This window comes from Tursiops truncatus, chromosome 3 (assembly GCF_011762595.2).
Source record: "Tursiops truncatus isolate mTurTru1 chromosome 3, mTurTru1.mat.Y, whole genome shotgun sequence".
Taxonomy (NCBI): domain Eukaryota; kingdom Metazoa; phylum Chordata; class Mammalia; order Artiodactyla; family Delphinidae; genus Tursiops; species Tursiops truncatus.
Genome location: NC_047036.1, coordinates 31,999,050 through 32,020,954, shown reverse-complemented (window position 1 = coordinate 32,020,954; position 21,905 = coordinate 31,999,050). Strand labels below are relative to the sequence as shown.

Sequence of the window (21,905 nt, the reverse complement as noted above, 5' to 3'; positions counted from 1 at the left end):
AAAATCACAATTAAACTGAAACATAGGCTTGGAAATATTTCTCCTTCACAATTTTAATAAAGTATCTGTGAACTTTATCAAAGATAGGTGAATATTTTTTCAGTAGATTTCTGATATTTTGCTTTATAAATATGTTTATTATTTCTGTATAGATATATATAATTCTATAAATTGCTTACTGTATTCTTCTTTCCTGGAGTTTTAAGTGAAATAGTTTTGAAATGTTTTATTATAATAAGTATTTATCACTAGAGATATTAAATAAATATTTGCTGGTACTGAAAAATAACTTGTATTAACATTTACAAATACTATATTGACATGAACATGGGTCTGATCATGGTATTATACAAAAAAATTGTTTAATAAGATTTTTATCAATAATTAAATATTTTATGTATTATTTAGGTGCATTGACATACAGCAGAGCAACGAGGTAGAGAGGACACAAGCACTTCGATTAGTCAGAAAGGTAGGCTCTATGTCTGAGAGTAAAGGCAGATTTATGATTTTCATGTTAAGCATTTTACATTTTTAGATTTAGACTGTGAAATCTTTCTATTAAAATTGAAAGACTGAATTCTCATTAAACATTTTTATTTTGTTAAAATTATATGAGTTAAATAAGTATTAAAACTTCAAGATAAGCATAAATATGTTGTGTAATTATTCTATGTGGGTATAGCTAGGTCAGTATTTTTTATAAAATGTTTATTGTAAAGAATATTTCTTCCTGCAGTAGGCATATAAATGAAATTACTGCTTTTATATGTTATTGGAGAAAGAGGATTACTTGCCCCCAACCCTTATTTTTTCTTAATTATATGCTTGGAGTTAATTCTATTAAATGAATGTCAAAAATAATTACAGGCTGATTGTTTTGAAGATGAATTTGGATACATCAGTAGGCACTTGCAATAAACAATTCAGGCCATTGTACGGGATAAAAGGTCAAAATCTAAACTCTCCAAGAGAGGGTGTTGAGGATAATCCATAATGCTTCTAATGAGAGAGGCCTTCCAGGAGTTTTTTTATTGTTATTTAACGTGATGTGATGCCCTAATGGCAGAGGAATAGAGTAAACTGAGAGTTAATTTGGTTAGGGTACAGTTTGTGTAAGAATTTTATCATGTTTCATCATAAAGTATCATGTTTCATCTTAAAAATTCATAAAACTGATGCAGTATATGTTTGTTTTAATGTAAAAACATCTAAGATTATTTAACAGTTAACTTTTTTAGCTCTTCTCCTTTTTTCCCACCTTTGAATACAGTGCATGCTCCAGAATTGCAGACTGTTGAGTTTGTGCATTAACTAGATCTCCTCTTTTTCCTTTTTCTTCCAGTTGTTCAGCTTATGGTTAGTAATAGTACCCACAGGTGAGCATAGTAAGGAAGAAGTAAATGGATGAGTTGTCTTAAAAGAAGTTTGCAGTTCTAGTTAAGAGTGATATTGGAGATAGATTTAAAAAATGTTTGTTATAGGGTAAATTGTTATGTTGGCACCGTGATTTGACTCTTCATATTTAAATATAAAAATTAGGTTTATGATTTTTACTTATACATACAACCTCTTCTACTGCATGATTTTGAGAATTCAAGATAAGAAAACAAAATTTGTTTCTGAAGAACCTAGAATAACTCTTTGGTTATTTGAGTTATATATATGTCAGTATTTATCATACTAGGAATTAAAAGTGAGAAATTTAAAAATATATTAACATATTAAAAAATAACAAACTCATTACAAGTAAACATAAATAACATATTTTTATAAAAATAACTATATTTTCCAAAAATAAAGTTAATGAGTAGAGTGGCATTATTTTAGATTTATACAAATTTCTGTAGTGTTTGTCCTGATAGAAGGTACCTGGATTGTCGTATTTGCTTTTGTATTCAGTCTCTTGTGATTTCACATGCAGTGGAGCCTCTGGAAAACTTCCATATGTACTTGTGAGAGTAAAAAAAGACAAATAATGTCTTTGAATTACTACGAAAATAGTTGTCACTTTGCAGAATCTGAAAATATCCTCAGGACCCTCAGTTTTCTGGACCACACTTTGAGAGTTGCTGCCTTAGAAACTGCGTTCAGATGAAAAAAGAACCCCAAATGGATTAAATTAAATTCAGCTTCTTTGAATTATTCACTAAATATTTTATTTCTGTTTTGTACAGTGTTTTGTACAAGTTACAGTGTAATTTATAAAATAGCCCAGTAAAAATAAACAGACCCTTGAAACAATTCAGAAATGCCATAACAAAAATGTAATTTTATTTTGTTATCTTTTGAAGAAGGCAGATATCATTTGTGGATTCAAGGGCGGGAAAACTGCTTGTACCTGGTGGTAAAATACAGGCTCAAAGGTAGAGTTATGTCACAGGATTCCTCCTTGGGTTAGCTAAAAACAGAGTAAAAGGGAAAGCAAGGTTGCTGAATGAACAGTGGCCTCTATTGGCCAGAGGAACTATAATTTCACTAATACTTTTAACAATTGAAGCACATATTTCTTTTTTTCCAGCAACATCTTGGCAACTGAGCTAGTAGAAATTAATGTTAATAGTATAATTGCTAGGTCACTGTGGATTCTTTGTATGCGTTCAGAACAGTTTTAAAATTTTCTGTGAAAGTAATAATGTTTTTTAAAGGAAAAGCAAAAACATTTGTTGCTTTAGGATAACTTGCTTTATGAATAATTAAGGAATACTCATGTTACTTTTTCTTCTCTTTCACCTGTTTCATTCATTTAGGAGATTTTGTTTGTTTGCTTGGTTTTTTTTCAATGTCTCTGATTTTTTCATGTCTCTTTCTTGCTCTAATCCAGGCAATCCTTCCTGATTCTTGTCTCTCTCATTATCTGTATTATTTTCACACTAGTCAGCTCTTGCTACTCTTTATCCAACTTAAAGTTTTCTTACTGCCTGCCTAATTAAGCCATTATTTTCTTCATATATCATTTCTACATTCATGCAATACGAGATTAATATATCACAGATTTTTTTTTTTTATAGCTGAAAGGGATTCATTTAAAGGAATCACTTGCCCTTGATACACAGCAAGATATTGTCAAAGCCAGCGTGAAAAGCCCAGTTCTCCAAATTTCCAAACCTACACTGGCCCACAAATCCTTTTGGTATTAAGCACAACCTGCTTATCTTGGCATTCAGAGCCCACTTTTGGGGCAACCAATTACGACCCGTCTCATTATGCCATTATATGTGTAGACAAGCTGCCCTCCACCACTGCTGTGATCACTGCTTCTATCCTATTCTTTTCATGTCCACCCCTTTCTATATTATATTCATCTTTCAGTCTCAGCTGAAATTTTAAATATTTCCCTTAGAGAACTCAGTGTTTCTCTCATTCTTTTATAGCAGTTCTACAAATTTATTACCTACTTATGATCTTTGATTTGTTTTATATATGTCTGTTCTATCATGCAAAAAAGATGATTAAACTTTTATTTCAGCAGAGACTAAATTCTATGACTTTTCCCTCATTGATTACTCACTGATTTACAAGAAAAGTATTCTCTGATTTACACAGAATTTAAGAGTTTCTTTGTGTATATTTTCCCTGAAAAATAACAAGAGTGATTTCATTTGTAAAAACTTTAAATTACCGATATCCATTTCATAGCTCTACACTTGAGACTCATAGAATAGAATTTTATACTTGAAATTCTAGAAATCATCGGATCCTATACATCCTCATTTACAAATGAGGAAACTAAGGCACAGAGAGGATTGGTTTGCCAAGGTAACAGTTTATTAATGGCAGATTTGGCCCTGGAAGCCGGTTGGTCTGGCTTCTAGCCAACTCTTTTTAAAATACATTACATACGTCTTATTGTCTTGGGAATTTTTCTTACAAGCCCCTTGTAAGTATAATAATAGATCAGTAAGTATTAAAATACAAATTAATATCATAAGTTAGAATTTTCTCACTGAGGAAGATCAGTTTCTTATACCTCTTTTCCCTTTCCTCTTCTTTCTTCTCCAACATTTTTGATTAATGAAAAAATACTGTTTAGAAACAAATGTGAAAGTTTTTGTAGATTCTAAGGTTATTAGACATCTATTTTATGGTTGTGGAACAGTATTCTATAATTTCATTTGAAACTTGTCATATCACATAATGCTGCTTAAATGATGTAAACCATTTACAAATACTCTATCCAATATAGATCTCTCCTTTGAACCTCTATAGGATTTAACTGGATATTAGCTTAGTTATATTGTGTCCCCTAATTTTGTCAGAGTATAAGTCTTATTTTTCAACAGGATTATAAATAGTAACACCCAGGACAGATTAATTATCCCCAGTATTTATCACTACCCAAACAGAATAAAACATTTTCTTCTACTCCCACTCCAAGGACCTGCTATTTTGAAATACTTCATCTACCAAATAGTCTTTTATTTATTAAAGAGTAATTAACTACATAATTTTTCTTTCTGTTTTCCAAACTGAAGATACATGTTATCTGTTTTCCGTATTCCAAATATGTTATTGCCAATTAAACTTTTCATTTAAAATGAGATTCAACAAAAGTTTTTGTCACCAGAGACATACTGTTTCCATCATAGTTTTTGAAATATTAAAAATAGATTATGGAGAGACTGCTGCCTGCCTTGAAGTAGCAAATAACCATGAGTGAGCTGCCCATGACAGGGACCTGAGGGCAACCTCTAAGAGCTGAGGGCAGTCCCCATAACAACCAAAAAGAAAATGGGGACTTTAAAAAAAATAGATTATGGATTATGAAGTTTGCCTTTCAGTATAGCAACAAGTGAGAGACATAGGGAGATGATGAGACATCAGTTGCAGCAATCAAAGTAAGAATGAGGACCCAAATCAGAGTTTGATGGTGGAAAGAGTTGAGTTAATGAGGTAAATTGATAGGATGTAGTGGTGATAATAAATGGGGAAGGAGTCAGGAATGTAGTAGTACAGTAGTATGTTTGCAGGTGTTGTCACCACTGATTTACTTTGTCTAGTTACTGAAAAGTTGTTTAAAATAGTGTTCCTATCCTAGAGGAGCTTAGAATCTCAGAAACATTATATCTTGGTAGTCAACTAATTTATAGTCTGGACTATTAGGGAAAAAAGCCAACACTTTTTTCCATGGTAATGATTATTAACATTTATTGCATCAGTTATTAGTTATATTAGTCCTTTGACATGTTCATTTGAAGGAGAAGATTAAAATTAGTGCCTGGATCTTATAAATATTCTACGGTCTTAAACACTTCAGTCTGAATAAAATAGGTTTGAAAAATGCATTATGAAGTAACTTCTTTTTCTGATTTCTCCCTGTTACAGATGATTACTGTGAATGCTTCCTTGTTTCCTAGCTCTGTGGCCAACTCATTAATAGCAGTTGGAAATGATGGACTCCAAGAAAGAGATAGAATGGTTCGAGCATGCATTGCCATTATCTGTGAACTAGGTCAGAATTTTCTTTGAGTAATGAAAATGTAGTATTTTAGAAAGAATATATAACACTTTTTAATGCCTTTAATACATTAATTCTTTAGATATTGGTAAAAAGATATGGAAAAAGTAGGACATTTCTGATAAGGAAGTAGTGGACTTGTTGTTTAAACAGATCATTTCAAAGTGACATTAAAATTCTATAAATTTTAAAGTTTTACTCATCATGAAATTTAATATATAGGAATTGTCCAGATTCCAGTAATTAGAATAAAATCTCTTACAGTCTGGCTCTCAGACATTAATTAACCACATTGTATCTTGATGTGAGTGCAAAACAACAATTCACTCTACATTAAAAAAGAATTCTAAATGAAAAAGGATTTAAGAGTTAAATGGGGAAAATATGGGGGGGGGGAATGGATGACTATCTGATCACGTAAGGAAAAGGAGTTTTGAATTATCAAAAGAAATCAAACAGATTTCAGCAGCTGTAGATTTTATTATAAGGAGATAAGAAAACATGTAGTACCAGAACAAAGAAAAAAATAAATGTAATAAATAAGTTCTTTACCATGACAGGTAAAGAACTTACTTATATACAGATCAGTAGGAAAAATAAGTAATTCTCAAAGAAATGCATGGCTAGTCAAAGTATTTTAAAAGTTCAACCTCACTTATAACCAAAGAAATATAATTTTTAATGACAAGAGAAGATAATATTTTTCCCCACCAAAAGCAGAAGTGGTATAGGTTACATTCACTCTTGATATGATAAATAAATGAGTAACAAAAGTTTAAAGAAACAAAAGAGCCAAGCCTTATCATTGAGAGTCTAAAAATACTGTCCACAATACCTGTTGATTTAGAGAAAAAGTCAGAAATTTGATTAAGGAAATTTTGCAAAATAATAAAAATTTGACTACATGTCAATGTATGAGATGCCTGGAAAGTTATATACTCGAGTTAACTTCTCACTATACGATGCTTTTATAATTAAGCAAAAAGTAATGAAAATAAGTGAGCGAACCCAAGAAATAGAAAAAGAAGAAAAAAAATAAATTTTAACATAAGCAGGAGGAAAGCAATAATGATTCTGAGTCTTAGAGAACAAGATAGATTATTTAATCTAATCTGTGTTAACGGAAGAAGAAAAAATGATACACAGGCAAACATACACTATTGTTTGAAAAATGCAAAAGTCAGAGAAAAGATTAATAGAATGAGAAAGAGAATTAATAGGAGTTTTAAAAATTATGAGATAATTTTTTTATATATTTGAAAATCTTATTGAAATGAATGGGTTTTCAGAGAAAATTTTAATATCCAGTTGACTCAAAAGAGTAGAACACGTGATGGATCAAAAACCATAGAAGTACTTGATGAATTAATTGCCTCCAAAAAGAGTCATTTAGTTAGTTTTGTCTTAAAAAAATTGTTTCAAGGAACAAATAATTCTCATATAGTATAATCTAATTGAGAGCATTAAAAATATGGAAATTTACCAATTTTAATTTAAATGAAACTAGCATTTTATATACATAAACACACAGGTACGCACATACACACAAATACATGCATACATAAAATGAAATAATTAGAATGCTACTATGTTAACATTGTAGAATATTCATCTCAAATCACCACTCATACTCTTTTTTAATAAATTTGTTTATTTATTTATTTATGGTTGCGTTGGGTCTTCGTTGCTGAGCGCAGGTTTTTTCTAGGTGCGACGAGTGGGGGCTACTCTTCCTTGCAGTGCGTGGGCCTCTCATTGCAGTGGCTTCTCTTGTTGTGGAGCATGGGCTCTAGGCACATGGGCTTCAGTAGTTGTGGCATGCAAGCCCAGTAGTTGTGGCTCACGGGCTCTAGAGCACAGACTCAGTAGTTGTGGCGCACGGACTTAGTTGCTCTGTGGCATGTGGGACCTTCCCAGACTAGGGCTCGAACCCATGTCCCCTGCATTGGCAGGTGGATTCTTAACCACTGTTAAGCCACCAGGGAAGTCCACCAATCATATTCTTAATAGTGGATCTCTACAAATACTACATCATTTTAAAAGCTCTTAATTAGCGTTTTAACCAGGTTAGCAAGACAAAATAATAAATGAGTTTTACATATTGGAAAGAAGGCATCATACATAGTAGATGATATATCTAGAAAACTCTGAATCAACTGAAGAACAACTTCAGTAATTCAGTACAGTGGAAACCTGAAAATATAGATTTAATAGATTTATTTTGTGTTTCAGCAATAATCAGTAAACATAATGGAAAAAAAATGATACTATTTCCAAAGTAGACAAGAAAACTATATATAACAAATAGAAATAAGAAATGTGGAAGACGTGTGTGTGTGTTTAGGGGGTACATTTCAATTTGTTTAATTGATTTTCAAGAAGGCAGAGCTAATCTATAGGTAGAAATGAGAATATTTGTTGCCTTTGTTGTGGAGGGAGACCGAAAAGTGGTGTGAAGGAACTTTCTAGGATGATGAAAGTGCTATACCTTGATTGAGCTATTGGTTACAGGGGTATAGATACTGTTCAGAATTTATTGAACTGTACCATTAAAATCTGTGTATTTTACTGTAAGTAATTATACCTCAATTTAGAAAAAATGGAGAAGAAACCTAAATCTAAAGTTCAACCAGAATAAACAGGAAAAATTCAACTATGGAAAAAAAAACATTTTTGAAAAAGATTAAATGGAGGAGAAGGCAAAGATTTTTTTCTCATATTTTAAAAAAGTTAAGCTGGCTTATTAAGGGAGAAAAAAATGAAAAAGAATCAAGGGTTGCAGACCCTGATACATAGAAGACTTCAGTATATCAAAAGTATGAAAATCAGTTTGGAAAGCATGCTGGGATAGTTGAATAAACATTTGGGAAAAAATGAGCTTATCAATATTAAGCCAAAGTCTGTTTCCTGACAGATTGAAAACTGAAATGTTAATCATGAACTCATTTAAAACACACACGTCGGTGTGCGTGCATACAGAGAAAATGCCTGATATTTGAAGTAAGGGAGGAGTTTCTGAGCTTAAAATCTAAAGTTAAGTTACAAATCAGACAAAAGATTTGAAACAGATAAAAGGCTAATATTCCCATTATATAAAGAACTCCTTGCAATTGATAGGAAAGAAGAACCATTCAGTAAAACATGAACAAAAGATATGAAAAAATTCAGAGACATTAAGAAACAAATCAGAGTTTTGGAAAGTATATTCAGTGACTCTTATTAGGTAATTTATCCACGTGTCCTTTTAAATGTCATTGACTGGAAAGTTTTTCAAGTCAGAAAGCAAATTAAGTATTAAAATCCCAGATTTCTGATTACATTTTATTAATTATCCCCTATATAATATATTAAGTTTTTCTTTTTTATTTTAGCACTTCAGAATCCAGAGGTGGTGGCCCTTCGAGGTGGACTAAACACCATCTTGAAAAATGTGATCGATTGCCAATTAAGTCGAATAAATGAGGCTCTCATTACTACAATTTTACACCTCCTTAATCATCCAAAGACCCGACAGTATGTACGAGCTGACGTAGAATTAGAGGTAGGAACTTTAATATTCTTTCTAGTTTTAAAATACGACTTTAAATACATACTCTTACTTTGAAATTTTAAAGTTAATATGCAGCACAGCATTAATTATTAAACCTAAATTAACTAATAAGCTTGGCTTATCCCAGCAGTATTTTATAGCTCATTCAGTTTGGACTGAATTGAAAAAATTCTCAAGAATATTTCATCAACATGTAAAGTGAAGTTTATTTTTTTTTATTATCTATGAAAACTTGACTGAGCAAATTAGAGCACAAGTAAGGTTTCATAGACATTTACATATTTATTTAAGAAGACCATTTCTTTTTAAGGACTATAGTATGTTAATTGTGTGTGAATAGCTCCTGCTAATTATATACTATTTATTTATTAAACCATGCTAAAACTCTCTGAACTTGGAGACACTTGTTGGCAACTAAAGACCATATATAATTGAAAGAAATAGAATACATATCTTTTTTAAAATACTCTACAATTTTTTTTTTTTTTTTTTTTTTTTACAGTTGGTCTAAAATAGTAAGGCTACCATATGCCCTTTTCTATAATAAGTATGTAGTAGAGGTTGGAACAGAATTATCACAAACTGTATTCTTTTTTTTTTCCCCTCATTTTTGGCCATGCCCCGTGGCTTGTGGGATCTTAGTTCCCCTGACCAGGGATTAAACCTGGGCCCTCGGCAGTGAGAGCATGGAGTCCTAACCTCTGGACCACCAGGGAGTTACCACAAAATGTACTCTTATAGTTTATTTGTGTGAATGTATTACATTGTTGTCCATTGCAGATATCATTCAGAGTAAGTTTAAACCAAGGCTTTATTTGGGTATGAAATTATGCAAATTTTAAAAGATTTATTGTTCCCTACTTTGCCTGTTTAAATCATTTTATGAAACTTGTCTTAAATGTTATAGTTCTGGTTTTATTAGGGCTACTAGAAATATTTTGAGATTATAAAATTGACATTAGCCTGTATCACTAACTAACAAATTTAGGTACAATATTCTCCTTAATAAGTGATTTTAAATACATTATTCATGGGAATCCAGTGGGAATAAGCTGGCATTTTTGATATTTTACAGTGTATTTCGATTTAAGTTTTTTCTTTATCAAGTGGAGAAAATGATATTTTAAGATTGGAGAGATGATTGCAATAAAGGAAGATATTGTATATAGGCCTGGTTTTTATTCCTATATAATTGTGCAGCAGATTAGTAAAGCCTTTGTGTAAACGAAAAAACCTCAAAAAGAATATGGTAGATATTTAAGTACACGACTATATTTGCATAAGTTCTTTAAAGCCACAAATGTTCTTTTTTTCCTTAACAAGATCCCCCTAAAGTATCATAGTGATTGAGAGCATAGACTTCAGGCTATACGGATCTGGTTTTGGATTTTTGTTCTGTAACCTACTAGCTTTATGATTTGGGGCAAGTTATTAGCCTCTCTTGGACCCATTTTTTCCTAGGTAAAATAAAAGTCATGATTTTTACCTTAAAGAATTATTGTGAAGAATAAATACTATAATAATAATAGTAGTAGTAGTAATAGCAGCAACTAACACTCTTGTAAAGCTTATAATGAGTTAGGCAATATTTCCAGGTGCTTTACATATATTCATTCTAATCTACATAAATGTTGTATTTAGTACCTGGCACATAATAAGTATTCAATAAATACTGATTGCCTTGGATATTAATCATTATCATCTTCTACTTTATCATTATCTTCATCCTAGAGTCTGCTGTTACAAGAATATTGTCCTTAGTTTTATTAATTATATTTATAAATTTTCACTCTAACTTGATAACTTTGGTTTGTCTTTTCCACCTACAAAGGAGCTATTTTCATTGCTACTGTCTCGTTAGGCCCAAATCTTTCTTCTGTTAAAAAAAAAAAATCCCTTTTAAAATCTACCCTGGCTTCTATTTCTATAATCTGTAATATATTTTGACCTCACACAGGAATAAAAAAAAGGTACATTTAATATGATAATGTTATTAGAATAGGCAGTCAGTAAGGATTGTAAAATTGTAATTTTAATTTTTTATAGTAAATTTTAAAAACAACGTATTTTTTAAACTTCAGAGTAGGATAGTGTAGTTCATAGCATCTGCTATGGAAAACTAGAAAAGTTGAATAATTATGGAAATCATATATTTAAAGCAGTATAGAGCTGTGAAAGCAATAAGGACCAGAGGGAGTGAAAAATCTAGAGATGCCCTTGGGGGCACTGTAGATTTAGGCCACAGGCTAGAGGTTAAGAATATGACCTAGGCCTAGGTAGAAGACCAGACTATTTGGCAGGCGAATGTATATGTGGAGTGACAAGCCTAGAGATGTGAGAAGCCCGCAGATCAAGTCTGATTTACCCTTCTAGAAGTTTGCTGAGATAAGAATCTGTGGAGAGCAGAAGTTAAAATGTTTCCACTGAGGAAAACACAGTGGAATAGGCTATGGTCTCCTGTGCATAGGACACAGAGGCTTCCCAGGAAGGGGGTTCATGGGCAGAAGTGGAAAGACCTCTAAGAAGTAGTGAATTTACACTGATTATATGCAGTTGCTTTTTTTTCCCTGGGGTCACTTACTGATCAGGACATAATTAGAAGTTGAAAATCCAGGTACGCTTTTCCTAGGACCTGAAAAATCAGAACAGCTTTTGGCAGTTATGTAGTATTCAAGTAACAAACTGGGTATTTCATAGCCGATTTCCTGTTCTTGACATGTCCCAAATTCGGAAGTAATTGTGGATGAGTGCCTAAAGATCTAAGTTCAAAACTTATGAAGTGTGTAGAAAAAATCCCCAATTTCTCACTGCTAAGGAGAAAAAAAAAAAAAACTTGCTAAAGTCTCTTGAAAGTTTTGGAGATCCATACTTTAGAAACACAAGAAAACCAGGGGTACACTCAAATCTTAACAAAATTGCAGCATAGTTTAACTCAGTTGGTGACTAGGATAAGCTCATCAGTCCCTTTAATCTATCTGACTAACAGAGGAAAGGATAAACCGTCTCTGATGGAGATAACATCACTTGGAACCTTTAATAAAATTTACAATGTCTAACATTCAGTCAGAAATATGATTGAGTGTCATACAAAAAGACATGAATATGTAACTGAAAACTCAAAAGAAAAGAAATTCCATAGAAGCATGTCTACAGGTGATCCAGATGTTACAGCTAGAGGGAAAAGACTTTAAAACAAGCATGATTAACTTGTTAAGGAAAATGGAGAAGAAGAAAATAGATGAAATAATGGAGAATTTCACCATATAATTGCAGTGTGCAAAATGAATCAAATGGAACTAGTGCAGAAAAATATAAAACCTGAAATTCTGAACTCAGTGAAATTAAAAATCCATTTTGGATGAGAAGATATCATTAGTAAATTGAAATAAAAGTCAATAAAAATATCAAGTAAAACATTGGGGGCAGGGGAAGAGAAAGGAAATGAACATAACAAAAGGGATAAAACATAATTGTTGTCTTTGGAGAAGAGAGAGAAAATGAGCAGAAGCAGATATCCAAAGAAGCAGTGGTCAAAACTTTTGTTTCTAAAACTGATGAAACTTCATAAAGCTCAGAAAACTCAAGATAATACAAAGAAAACAACATGTACACACATCATGGTAAGGTTGTCAAAAACCAAGATAAATAAAAATCTTAAAATCAGCTTGAGATAAAAGACTCTACTTTCAAAGGAACAACTCTGACAGCTGATTTCCCAACAGAAATAATGGAACCAGAAGACAGTAGAATGGCATATTTAGAGTGCAGAAAGAAAATAATGTCAACCTACCTAGAGAAAATGTCTTTCAAAAACAAAGGTAAAATAAAGATTTTATAGACTAAAGAAAAATGACCCAAGGAAATTTAAAGAAACACTATTCTTTCTTCGATTCCTTGCCTTTATGTCATGAAGACAGTAAAGCAGCCTATGGTGAGGCACACGTGGGAAGGAACTGAGACCTTTTGCCAACAATTAGCACGTTGTGAGTAAACCATCTTGAAGCAGATTCTACAGCTTCAGTCAAGTCTTGAGATGACTGCAGCCCTGATCAATATTTTGACTACAACTTTTTGAGGCACCCTGAGCCATAACTGCACAATTAAACTCTTCTAGATTCCTGACTCACAGAAACATTGTGAGATAATAAATATTTATTGTTTTTTGACAAATGAGACAGAGTACAGGAAGATGGTGGAAGAGTAAAACATGGAGATCACCTTCCTCTGCACAGATACACCAGAAATATATCTACACGTGGAACAACTCCTACAGAACACCTACTGAACGCTGGCAGAAGACCTCAGGCCTCCCAAAAGGCAAGAAACCCCCCACGTACCTGGGTAGGGCAAAAGAAAAAAGAATGAACAGAGACAAAAGAATAGGGATGGGACCTGAACCAGTGGGAGGGAGCTGTGAAGGAGGAAAGGTTTCCACACACTAGGAAGCTCCTTCGCGGGCGGAGACTGTGGGTGGGGGAGGGGGCAAGCTTCGCAGCCGCGTAGGAGAGTACAGCAAGAGGGGTGTGGAGGGCAAAGCGGTGAGATTCCCGCACAGAGGATCAGTGCCGACTGGCACTCACCAGCCTGAGAGGCTTGTCTGCTCACCCGCCGGGGCGGGCAGGGCTGGGAGCTGAGGCTCGGGCTTTGGTCGGAGCGCAGGGAGAGACTGGGGTTGGCGGCGTGAACACAGCCTGCAGGGAGTTAGTGGACCATGGCTAGTCAGGAGGGAGTCCGGGAAAAAGTCTGGACGTGCCGAAGAGGCAAGAGACTTTTTCTTCCATCTTTGTTTCCTGGTGCGCGAGGAGACGGGATTAAGAGCGCTGCTTAAAGGAGCTCCAGAGACAGGCGCGAGCCGCGGTTAACAGCGCGGAAACCAGAGACGGGCATGAGACGCTAAGTCTGCTGCTGCCGCCAACAACAAGCCTGTGTGCGAGCACAGGTCACTCTCCACACCTCCCTTCCGGGCAGCCTGTGCACCCCGCCACTGCCAGGGTCCCGGGATCCAGGGACAACTACCCCGGGAGAACGCACGGCACGCCTCAGGCTGGTGCAACGTCATGCCAACGTCTGCTGCCACAGGCTCGCCCCACATCCGCACCCTTCCCTCACCTCGGCCTGAGTGAGCCAGAGCCCCCGAAGCAGCTGCTCCTTTAACCCCATCCTGTCTGAGTGAAGAACAGATGCGCTCCGGCGACCTACATGCAGAGGCAGGGCCAAACCCAAAGCTGAACCCTGGGAGCTGTACAAACAAAGAAGAGAAAGGGAAATCTCTCCCAGCAGCCTCAGAAGCAGCAGATTAAAGCTCCACAATCAACTTGATGTACCCTGCATCTGTGGAATATATGAATAGGCAATGAATCATCCCAAATTGAGGAGGTGGACCTTGAGAGCAAGATTTATGATTTTTTCCCCTTTTTCCTCTTTTTGTGAGTGTGTACATGCATGCTTCTGTGTTAGATTTTGTCTGTGTAGCCTTGCTTTCCCCAGTTGTCCTAGGGTTCTATCTGTCCTTTTTGTTTTCCTTTTTAAAAACATTTTTTTCTTAATAATTATTTTTTATTTTAATAGCTTTATTTTATTTTATCCTTTTTCTTTCTTTCTCCTTTCTTTCTTTCTTTCTCTCTTTCTTTCTTTTCTTCCTGCCTCCCTCCCTTTCTCTCTCTCTCTCTTGCTTTCTTTCTTTCTTATTTTTTCTCCCTTTTATTCTGACCCGTGTGGATGAAAGGCTCTTGGTGCTGCAGCCAGGAGTCAGTGCTGTGCCTCTGAGGTGGGAGAGCCAACTTCAGGACACTGGTCCACGAGAGACCTCCCAGCTCCACATAACATCAAACGGTGAAAATCTCCCAGAGATCTCCATCTCAACACCAGCACCCAGCTTCACTCAACGACCAGCGAGCTACAGTGCTGGACACCCTATGCCCAACAACTAACAAGACAGGAACACAACCCCACCCATTAGCAGAGAGGCTGCCTAAAATCATAAGTCCACAGACACCCCAAAACACACCACCAGACGTGGACCTGCCCACCAGAAAGACAAGATCCAGCCTCATTCACCAGAACACAGGCACTCGTCCCCTCCACTAGGAAGCCTACACAACCCACTGAACCAACTTTAGCCACTGGGGACAGACACCAAAAACAACGGGAACTACGAACCTGCAGTCTGCAAAAAGGAGACCCCAAACACAGTAAGATCAACAAAATGAGAAGACAGAAAAACACACAGCAGATGAAGGAGCAAGATAAAAACCCACCAGACCTAACAAATGAAGAGGAAATAGGCAGTCTACCTGAAAAATAATTCAGAATAATGATAGTAAAGATGATCCAAAATCTTGGAAACAGAATAGAGAAAATGCAAGAAACATTTAACAACGACCTAGAAGAACTAAAGATGAAACAGGCAACGATGAACAACACAATAAATGAAATTAAAAATACTCTAGATGGGAAAAATAACAGAATAACTGAGGCAGAAGAACGGATAAGTGACCTGGAAGATAAAATAGTGGAAATAACTACTGCAGAGCAGAATAAAGAAAAAAGAATGAAAAGAACAGAGGACAGTCTCAGAGACCTCTGGGACAACATTAAACGCACCAACATTCGAATTATAGGGGTTCCAGAAGAAGAAGAGAAAAAGAAAGGGACTGAGAAAATATTTGAAGACATTATAGTTGAAAACTTCCCTAACATGGGAAAGGAAATAGTTAATCAAGTCCAGGAAGCACAGAGAGTCCCATACAGGATAAATCCAAAGAGAAACATGCCAAGACACATATTAATCAAACTGTTAGAAGTTAAATACAAAGAAAACGTATTAAAAGCAGCAAGGGAAAAACAACAAATAACACACAAGGGAATCCCCATAAGATTAACAGCTGATCTTTCAGCAGAAACTCTGCAAGCCAGAAGGGACTGGCAGGACATATTTAAAGGGATGAAGGAGAAAAACCTGCAGCCAAGATTACTCTACCCAGCAAGGATGTCATTCAGATTTTATGGAGAAATTAAAACCTTTACAGAGAAGCAAAAGCTGAGAGGGTCCAGCATCACCAAACCAGCTTTACAACAAATGCTAAAGGATGTTCTCTAGTAGGCAAGAAACACAAGAGAAGGAAAAGACCTACAATAACAAACCCAAAATAATTAAGAAAATGGGAATAGGAACATACATATCGATAATTACCTTAAATGTAAATGGATTAAATGCTCCCACCAAAAGACACAGACTGGCTGAATGGATACAAAAACAAGACCCATATATATGCTGTCTACAAGAGACCCACTTCAGACCTAGAGACACATACAGACTGAAAGTAAGGGTATGGAAAAAGATACTCCATGCAAATGGAAACCAAAAGAAAGCTGGAGTAGCAATTCTCATATCAGACAAAATAGACTTTAAAATAAAGAGTATTACGAGAGACAAAGAAGGAGAGTACATAATGATCAAGGGATCGATCCAAGAAGAAGATATAACAATTGTAAATATTTATGCACCCAACATAGGAGCCCCTCAATACATAAGGCAAATACTAACAGCCATAAAAGGGGAAATCGACAGTAACGCATTCATAGTAGGGGACTTTAACACCCCACTTTCACCAATGGACCGATCATCCAAAATGAAAATAAATAAGGAAACACAAGCTTTAAATGATACATTAAACTAGATGGACTTAATTGATATTTATAGGACATTCCGTCCAAAAATAACAGAATACACATTTTTCTCAAGTGCTCACGGAACATTCTCCAGGATAGATCATATCTTGGGTCACAAATTAAGCCTTGGTAAATTTTAGAAAATTGAAATTGTATCAAGTATCTTTTCCGACCACAGCACTATGAAACTAGATATCAATTACAGGAAAAGATCTGTAAAATATACAAACACATGGAGGCTAAGTAATACGCTATTAATAACGAAGTGATCACTGAAGAAATCAAAGAGGAAATTAAAAAATACCTAGAAACAAATGACAATGGAGACATGACAACCCAAAACCTATGGGGTGCAGCAAAAGCAGTTTTAAGAGGGAAGTTTATAGCAATACAATCCTACCTTCCGAAACATCCCGAATATACAACCTAACCTTGCACCTAAAGCAATTAGAGAAGGAAGAACAAAAATAACCCAAAGTTAGCAGAAGGAAAGAAATCATAAAGATCAGATCAGAAATAAATGAAAAAGAAATGAAGGAGACGATAGCTAAGATCAATAAAACCAAAAGCTGTTTCTTTGAGAAGATAAACAAAATTGATAAACCATTAGCCAGACTCATCAAGAAAAAAAGGGAGAAGACTCAAATCAATAGAATTAGAAATGAAAAAGGAGAAGTAACAGCTGACACTGCAGAAATAAAAAAGATCATGAGAGATTACTACAAGCAACTGTATGCCAATAAAATGGACAACCTGGAAGAAATGGACAAATTCTTAGAAATGCACAACGTACCAATACTGAATCAGGAAGAAATAGAAAATATGAACAGACCAGTCACAAGCACTAAAATTGAAACTGTGATTAAATAACTTCCAACAAACAAAAGCCCAGGACCTGAAGGCTTCCCAGGCAAATTCTATCAAACATTTAGAGAATAGCTAACACCTATCCTTCTCAAACTCTTCCAAAATATAGCAGAGGGAGGAACACCCCCAAACTCATTCTACGAGGCCACCATCACCCTGATACGAAAACCAGACAAGGATGTCACAAAGAAAGAAAACTACAGACCAATATTACTGATGAACATAGATGCAAAGATCCTCAACAAAATACTAGCAAACAGAATCCAACAGCACATTAAAAGGGTCATACACCACGATCAAGTGGGGTTTATTCCAGGAATGCAAGGATTCTTCAATATATGCAAGTCAATCACTGTGATACACCATATTAACAAATTGAAGGAGAAAAACCATATGATCATCTCAGTAGATGCAGGGAAAGCTTTCGACAAAATTCAACACCCATTTATGATAAAATCCCTGCAGAAAGTAGGCATAGAGGGAACTTTCCTCAACATAATAAAGGCAGTATATGACAAACCCACAGCCAATATCGTCCTCAGTGGTGAAAAACTGAAAGCATTTCCACTAAGAACAGGAACAAGACAAGGTTGCCCACTCTTACCACTCTTATTCAACATAGTTTTGGAAGTTTTAGCCACATCAATCAGAGACGAAAAGGAAATGAAAGGAATCCAAATCGGAAAAGAAGAAGTAAAGCTGTCACTGTTTGCAGATGACATGATCCTATACATAGAGAATCCTAAAGATGCTACCAGAAAACTACTAGAGCTAATCAATGAATTTGGTAAAGTAGCAGGATACAAAATTAATGCACAGAAATCACTTGCATTCCTATACACTAATGATGAAAATCTGAAAGTGAAATCAAGAAAACACTCCCATTTACCATTGCAACAAAAAGAATAAAATATCTAGGAATAAACCTACCTAAGGAGACAAAAGACCTGTATGCAGAAAATTATAAGATACTGATGAAAGAAATTAAAGATGATACAAATAGATGGAGAGATATACCATGTTCTTGGATTGGAAGAATCAACATTGTGAAAATGACTCTACTACCCAAAGCAATCTACAGATTCAATGTAATCGCTATCAAACTACCACTGGCATTTTTCAGAGAAGTAGAAAAATAAATTTCACAGTTTGTATGGAAACACAAAAGATCCCGAATAGCCAAAGCAATCTTGAGAACGAAAAACAGAGCTTGAGGAATCAGGCTCCCTGACTTCAGACTATGCTACAAAGCTACAGGAATGAAGACATAATGGTACTGGCACAAAAACAGAAAGATAGATCAATGGAACAGGATAGAAAGCCCAGAGATAAACCCATGCACATATGGTCACCTTATCTTTGATAAAGGGAGGCAGGAATGTACAGTGGAGAAAGGACAGCCTCTTCAATAAGTGGTGCTGGGAAAACTGGACAGCTACATGTAAAAGTATGAGATAAGATCACTCCCTAACACCATATGCAAAAATAAGCTCAAAATGGATTAAAGACCTAAATGTAAGGCCAGAAACTATCAAACTCTTAGAGGAAAACATAGGCAGAACATTCTATGACATAAATCACAGCAAGATACTTTTTGACCCACCTCCTAGAGAAATGGAAATAAAACCAAAAATAAACAAATGGGACCTAATGAAACTGCAAAGCTTCTGCACATCAAAGGAAACCATAAATAAGACCAAAAGACAACCCTCAGAATGGGAGAACATATTTGCAAATGAAGCAACTGACAAAGGATTAATCTCCAAATTTGCAAGCAGCTCAATAACAAAAAAACAAACAACCCAATCCAAAAATGGGCAGGAGACCTAAATAGACATTTCTCCAAAGAAGATATACAGACTGCCAACAAACACATGAAAGAATGCTCAACATCATTAATCATTAGAGAAATGCAAATCAAAACTACAATGAGATATCATCTCACACCAGTCAGAATGCAAAAAATCTAGAAACAATAAATGCTGGAGAGGGTGTGGAGAAAAGGGAACACTCTTGCACTGCTGGTGGGAATGTGAATTGGTTCAGCCACTATGGAGAACAGTATGGAGGTTCCTTAAAAAACTACAAATAGAACTACTATATGACCCAGCAATCCCACTGCTGGGCATATACCCTGAGAAAACCATAATTCAAAAAGAGTCATGTACCAAGATGTTCATTGCAGCTCTATTTACGATAGCCAGGAGATGGAAACAACCTAAGTGTCCATCATTGGATGAATGGATAAAGAAGATGTGGCACATATATACAATGGAATATTACTCAGCCATGAAAAGAAACAAAATTGAGCTATTTGTAATGAGGTGGATGGACCTAGAGTCTGTTATACAGAGCGAAGTAAGTCAGAAAGAGAAAGACAAATACCGAATGCTAACACATATATATGGAATTTAAGCAAAAAAAATGTCATGAAGAACCTAGGGGTAAGACAGGAATAAAGACACAGACCTACTAGAGAATGGACTTGAGGATATGGAGAAGGGGAAGGATAAGCTGTGACAAAGTGAGAGAGTGGCATGGATATATATACACTACGAAACGTAAAATGGAAAGCTAGTGGGAAGCAGCCGCATAGCACAGAGAGATCAACTCGGTGCTTTGTGACCACCTAGAGGGGTGGCAGGGAGGGACACGCAAGAGGGAAGAGATATGGGAACATATGTGTATGTATAACTGATTCACTTTGTTATAAAGCAGAAACTAACACACCATTGTAAAGCAATTATGCTCCAATAAAGATAATAAAAAAAAAATGAGACAGACTCAAAGGAAGGTTAAAGTGAATCCTTAAAAGGAAAGTGATCCGAGACAAACAAGGAAATGCAGGAAGGAATGAAGCGTGGCAAAAAACGTACACATGACAAAATGTAAAAGACTACTCATTGTCTAAAACGATATTTGTAATGTCTTAGGTATTTTAAATCATTTTAAAATTAAAATTCAGGCCACAGTAATGCAGTCAGCACAAGGCTGGGCCAGGGGGGTTGGTAAATAAGATACAGTGGTTTAAGTTCTAAAATGAGTGAGCCTAACAGTGTTGCTATATACAAGGACAATACACGAAAATAATTTGGATTTCCTTATACTAGTAAGAATGTTCAGAAATAGGCAAAACAAGTCATAGTGTTAGAAATCAGGATAGTAGTCCTGTGGTGAGAACGAATGGGAGAATAAGGAGGCTTTGAGGATTATAGGGAACGTGCTTAGTTTGAGAAAATCCATCAAACCTCACATTCATGATTTGTGCACTGCTTAATATGTATGTTAAACGTCAGTTTAGAAGTTCAGAAATTCAGTTTGTACATTTAAAAAAATCACTCAAATATATTCCTTGATGATGAGTTTGAAGAAATAAGTCTCTCAAGCAGTGTACCCAGTTAGAGATACAGAGAAGTGGAATTAATTTTAGCTTGTTACAGGAAGAATACATTTTATAATAAGGACTCTTTTTCTTCTTCTTTTTTTGCCTTTTCTTTTTATTAGCGAATTTTAGCACCCTATACTGATTTTCACTACAGACATAGTCCAGATACAGCTGAAGGACAGCTTAAGTAAGTACCATGCGTGTTACTGTTAAAACTTTTAGATTTGCCTGATTGTACGTAGAGCCAGAGAAAAATGAGTTTAAGTAAATTTCCTATTTCATGGAGTTATAGTTCTCTCATAATTAGCTGTGGTTTAAAAAATTAAAAGTAAGCATCGGGAAATTTAAAGACTTGGAATTAGTTTCTTATTTTAAAAAATGTAAGATATGTAGGAGTAGAAACCTCGATCTTTAATAATTTTTCTATTGTACATGTTTTTAGCACAATTACATTGAAAGACTAAAAGAATTAATTGTGAGTAGAATGAAGAGCGGCCTAAATTGAGTAAGCAGAAAAATATACTGTGTAGAATTTTGAGAGTAAGGTTCATAGGGAGGTAAGAGGAGATAGAGTAAAGATTATTTTCTAGAAATGAGGCAGGATAATTTTCAGTTTTTCTGGAGAGAAATGCACATGTTCACTAGGTATTCTGGGATAACTATATTTAAATTGATTTATGGATCAAATAATGAACTTGTTGGTGAAGATTTTGCCACTGACACAGTTCCAATAAATATGCTATCAGGTGTAGCATAGTAGGATTGTTGGATTGTAGACACACTTATTTTGAGAGATAGTATGTTTTTAAAATTCCTCACTAAGTTTGGGAACATTGTGAAATGGGCATATTTTTGTTGTTTTTCATTTTTCTCCTGAATTAAAAATAGTGATTTCATATCTTTAATCACCTCCATCACTGTGGACTCATTGCATGCTAACATATCATGACCTGAGCTAAGAAATTAGAATAGTC

General features: G+C 35.0%; 1 protein-coding gene across 6 annotated transcripts in view; it reads left to right on the top strand.

Annotated features, from left to right (window-relative positions):
• Nucleotides 1–21,905, top strand: part of RICTOR (RPTOR independent companion of MTOR complex 2) — a 127,615-nt gene that overhangs the window by 53,093 nt on the left and 52,617 nt on the right. For 5 of the 6 annotated variants that reach the window (XM_033852811.2, XM_033852810.2, XM_033852812.2 and 2 more), the window contains exons 6-9: nucleotides 409–472; nucleotides 5,326–5,452; nucleotides 8,830–8,999; nucleotides 21,051–21,118. In XM_033852811.2, coding sequence (XP_033708702.1) covers nucleotides 409–472; nucleotides 5,326–5,452; nucleotides 8,830–8,999; nucleotides 21,051–21,118 — 429 coding nt within the window. Of the gene's footprint in view, nucleotides 1–408; nucleotides 473–5,325; nucleotides 5,453–8,829; nucleotides 9,000–21,050; nucleotides 21,119–21,905 lie in introns of those variants that run through there. The other variant, XM_019930118.3, reaches the window with a different exon arrangement.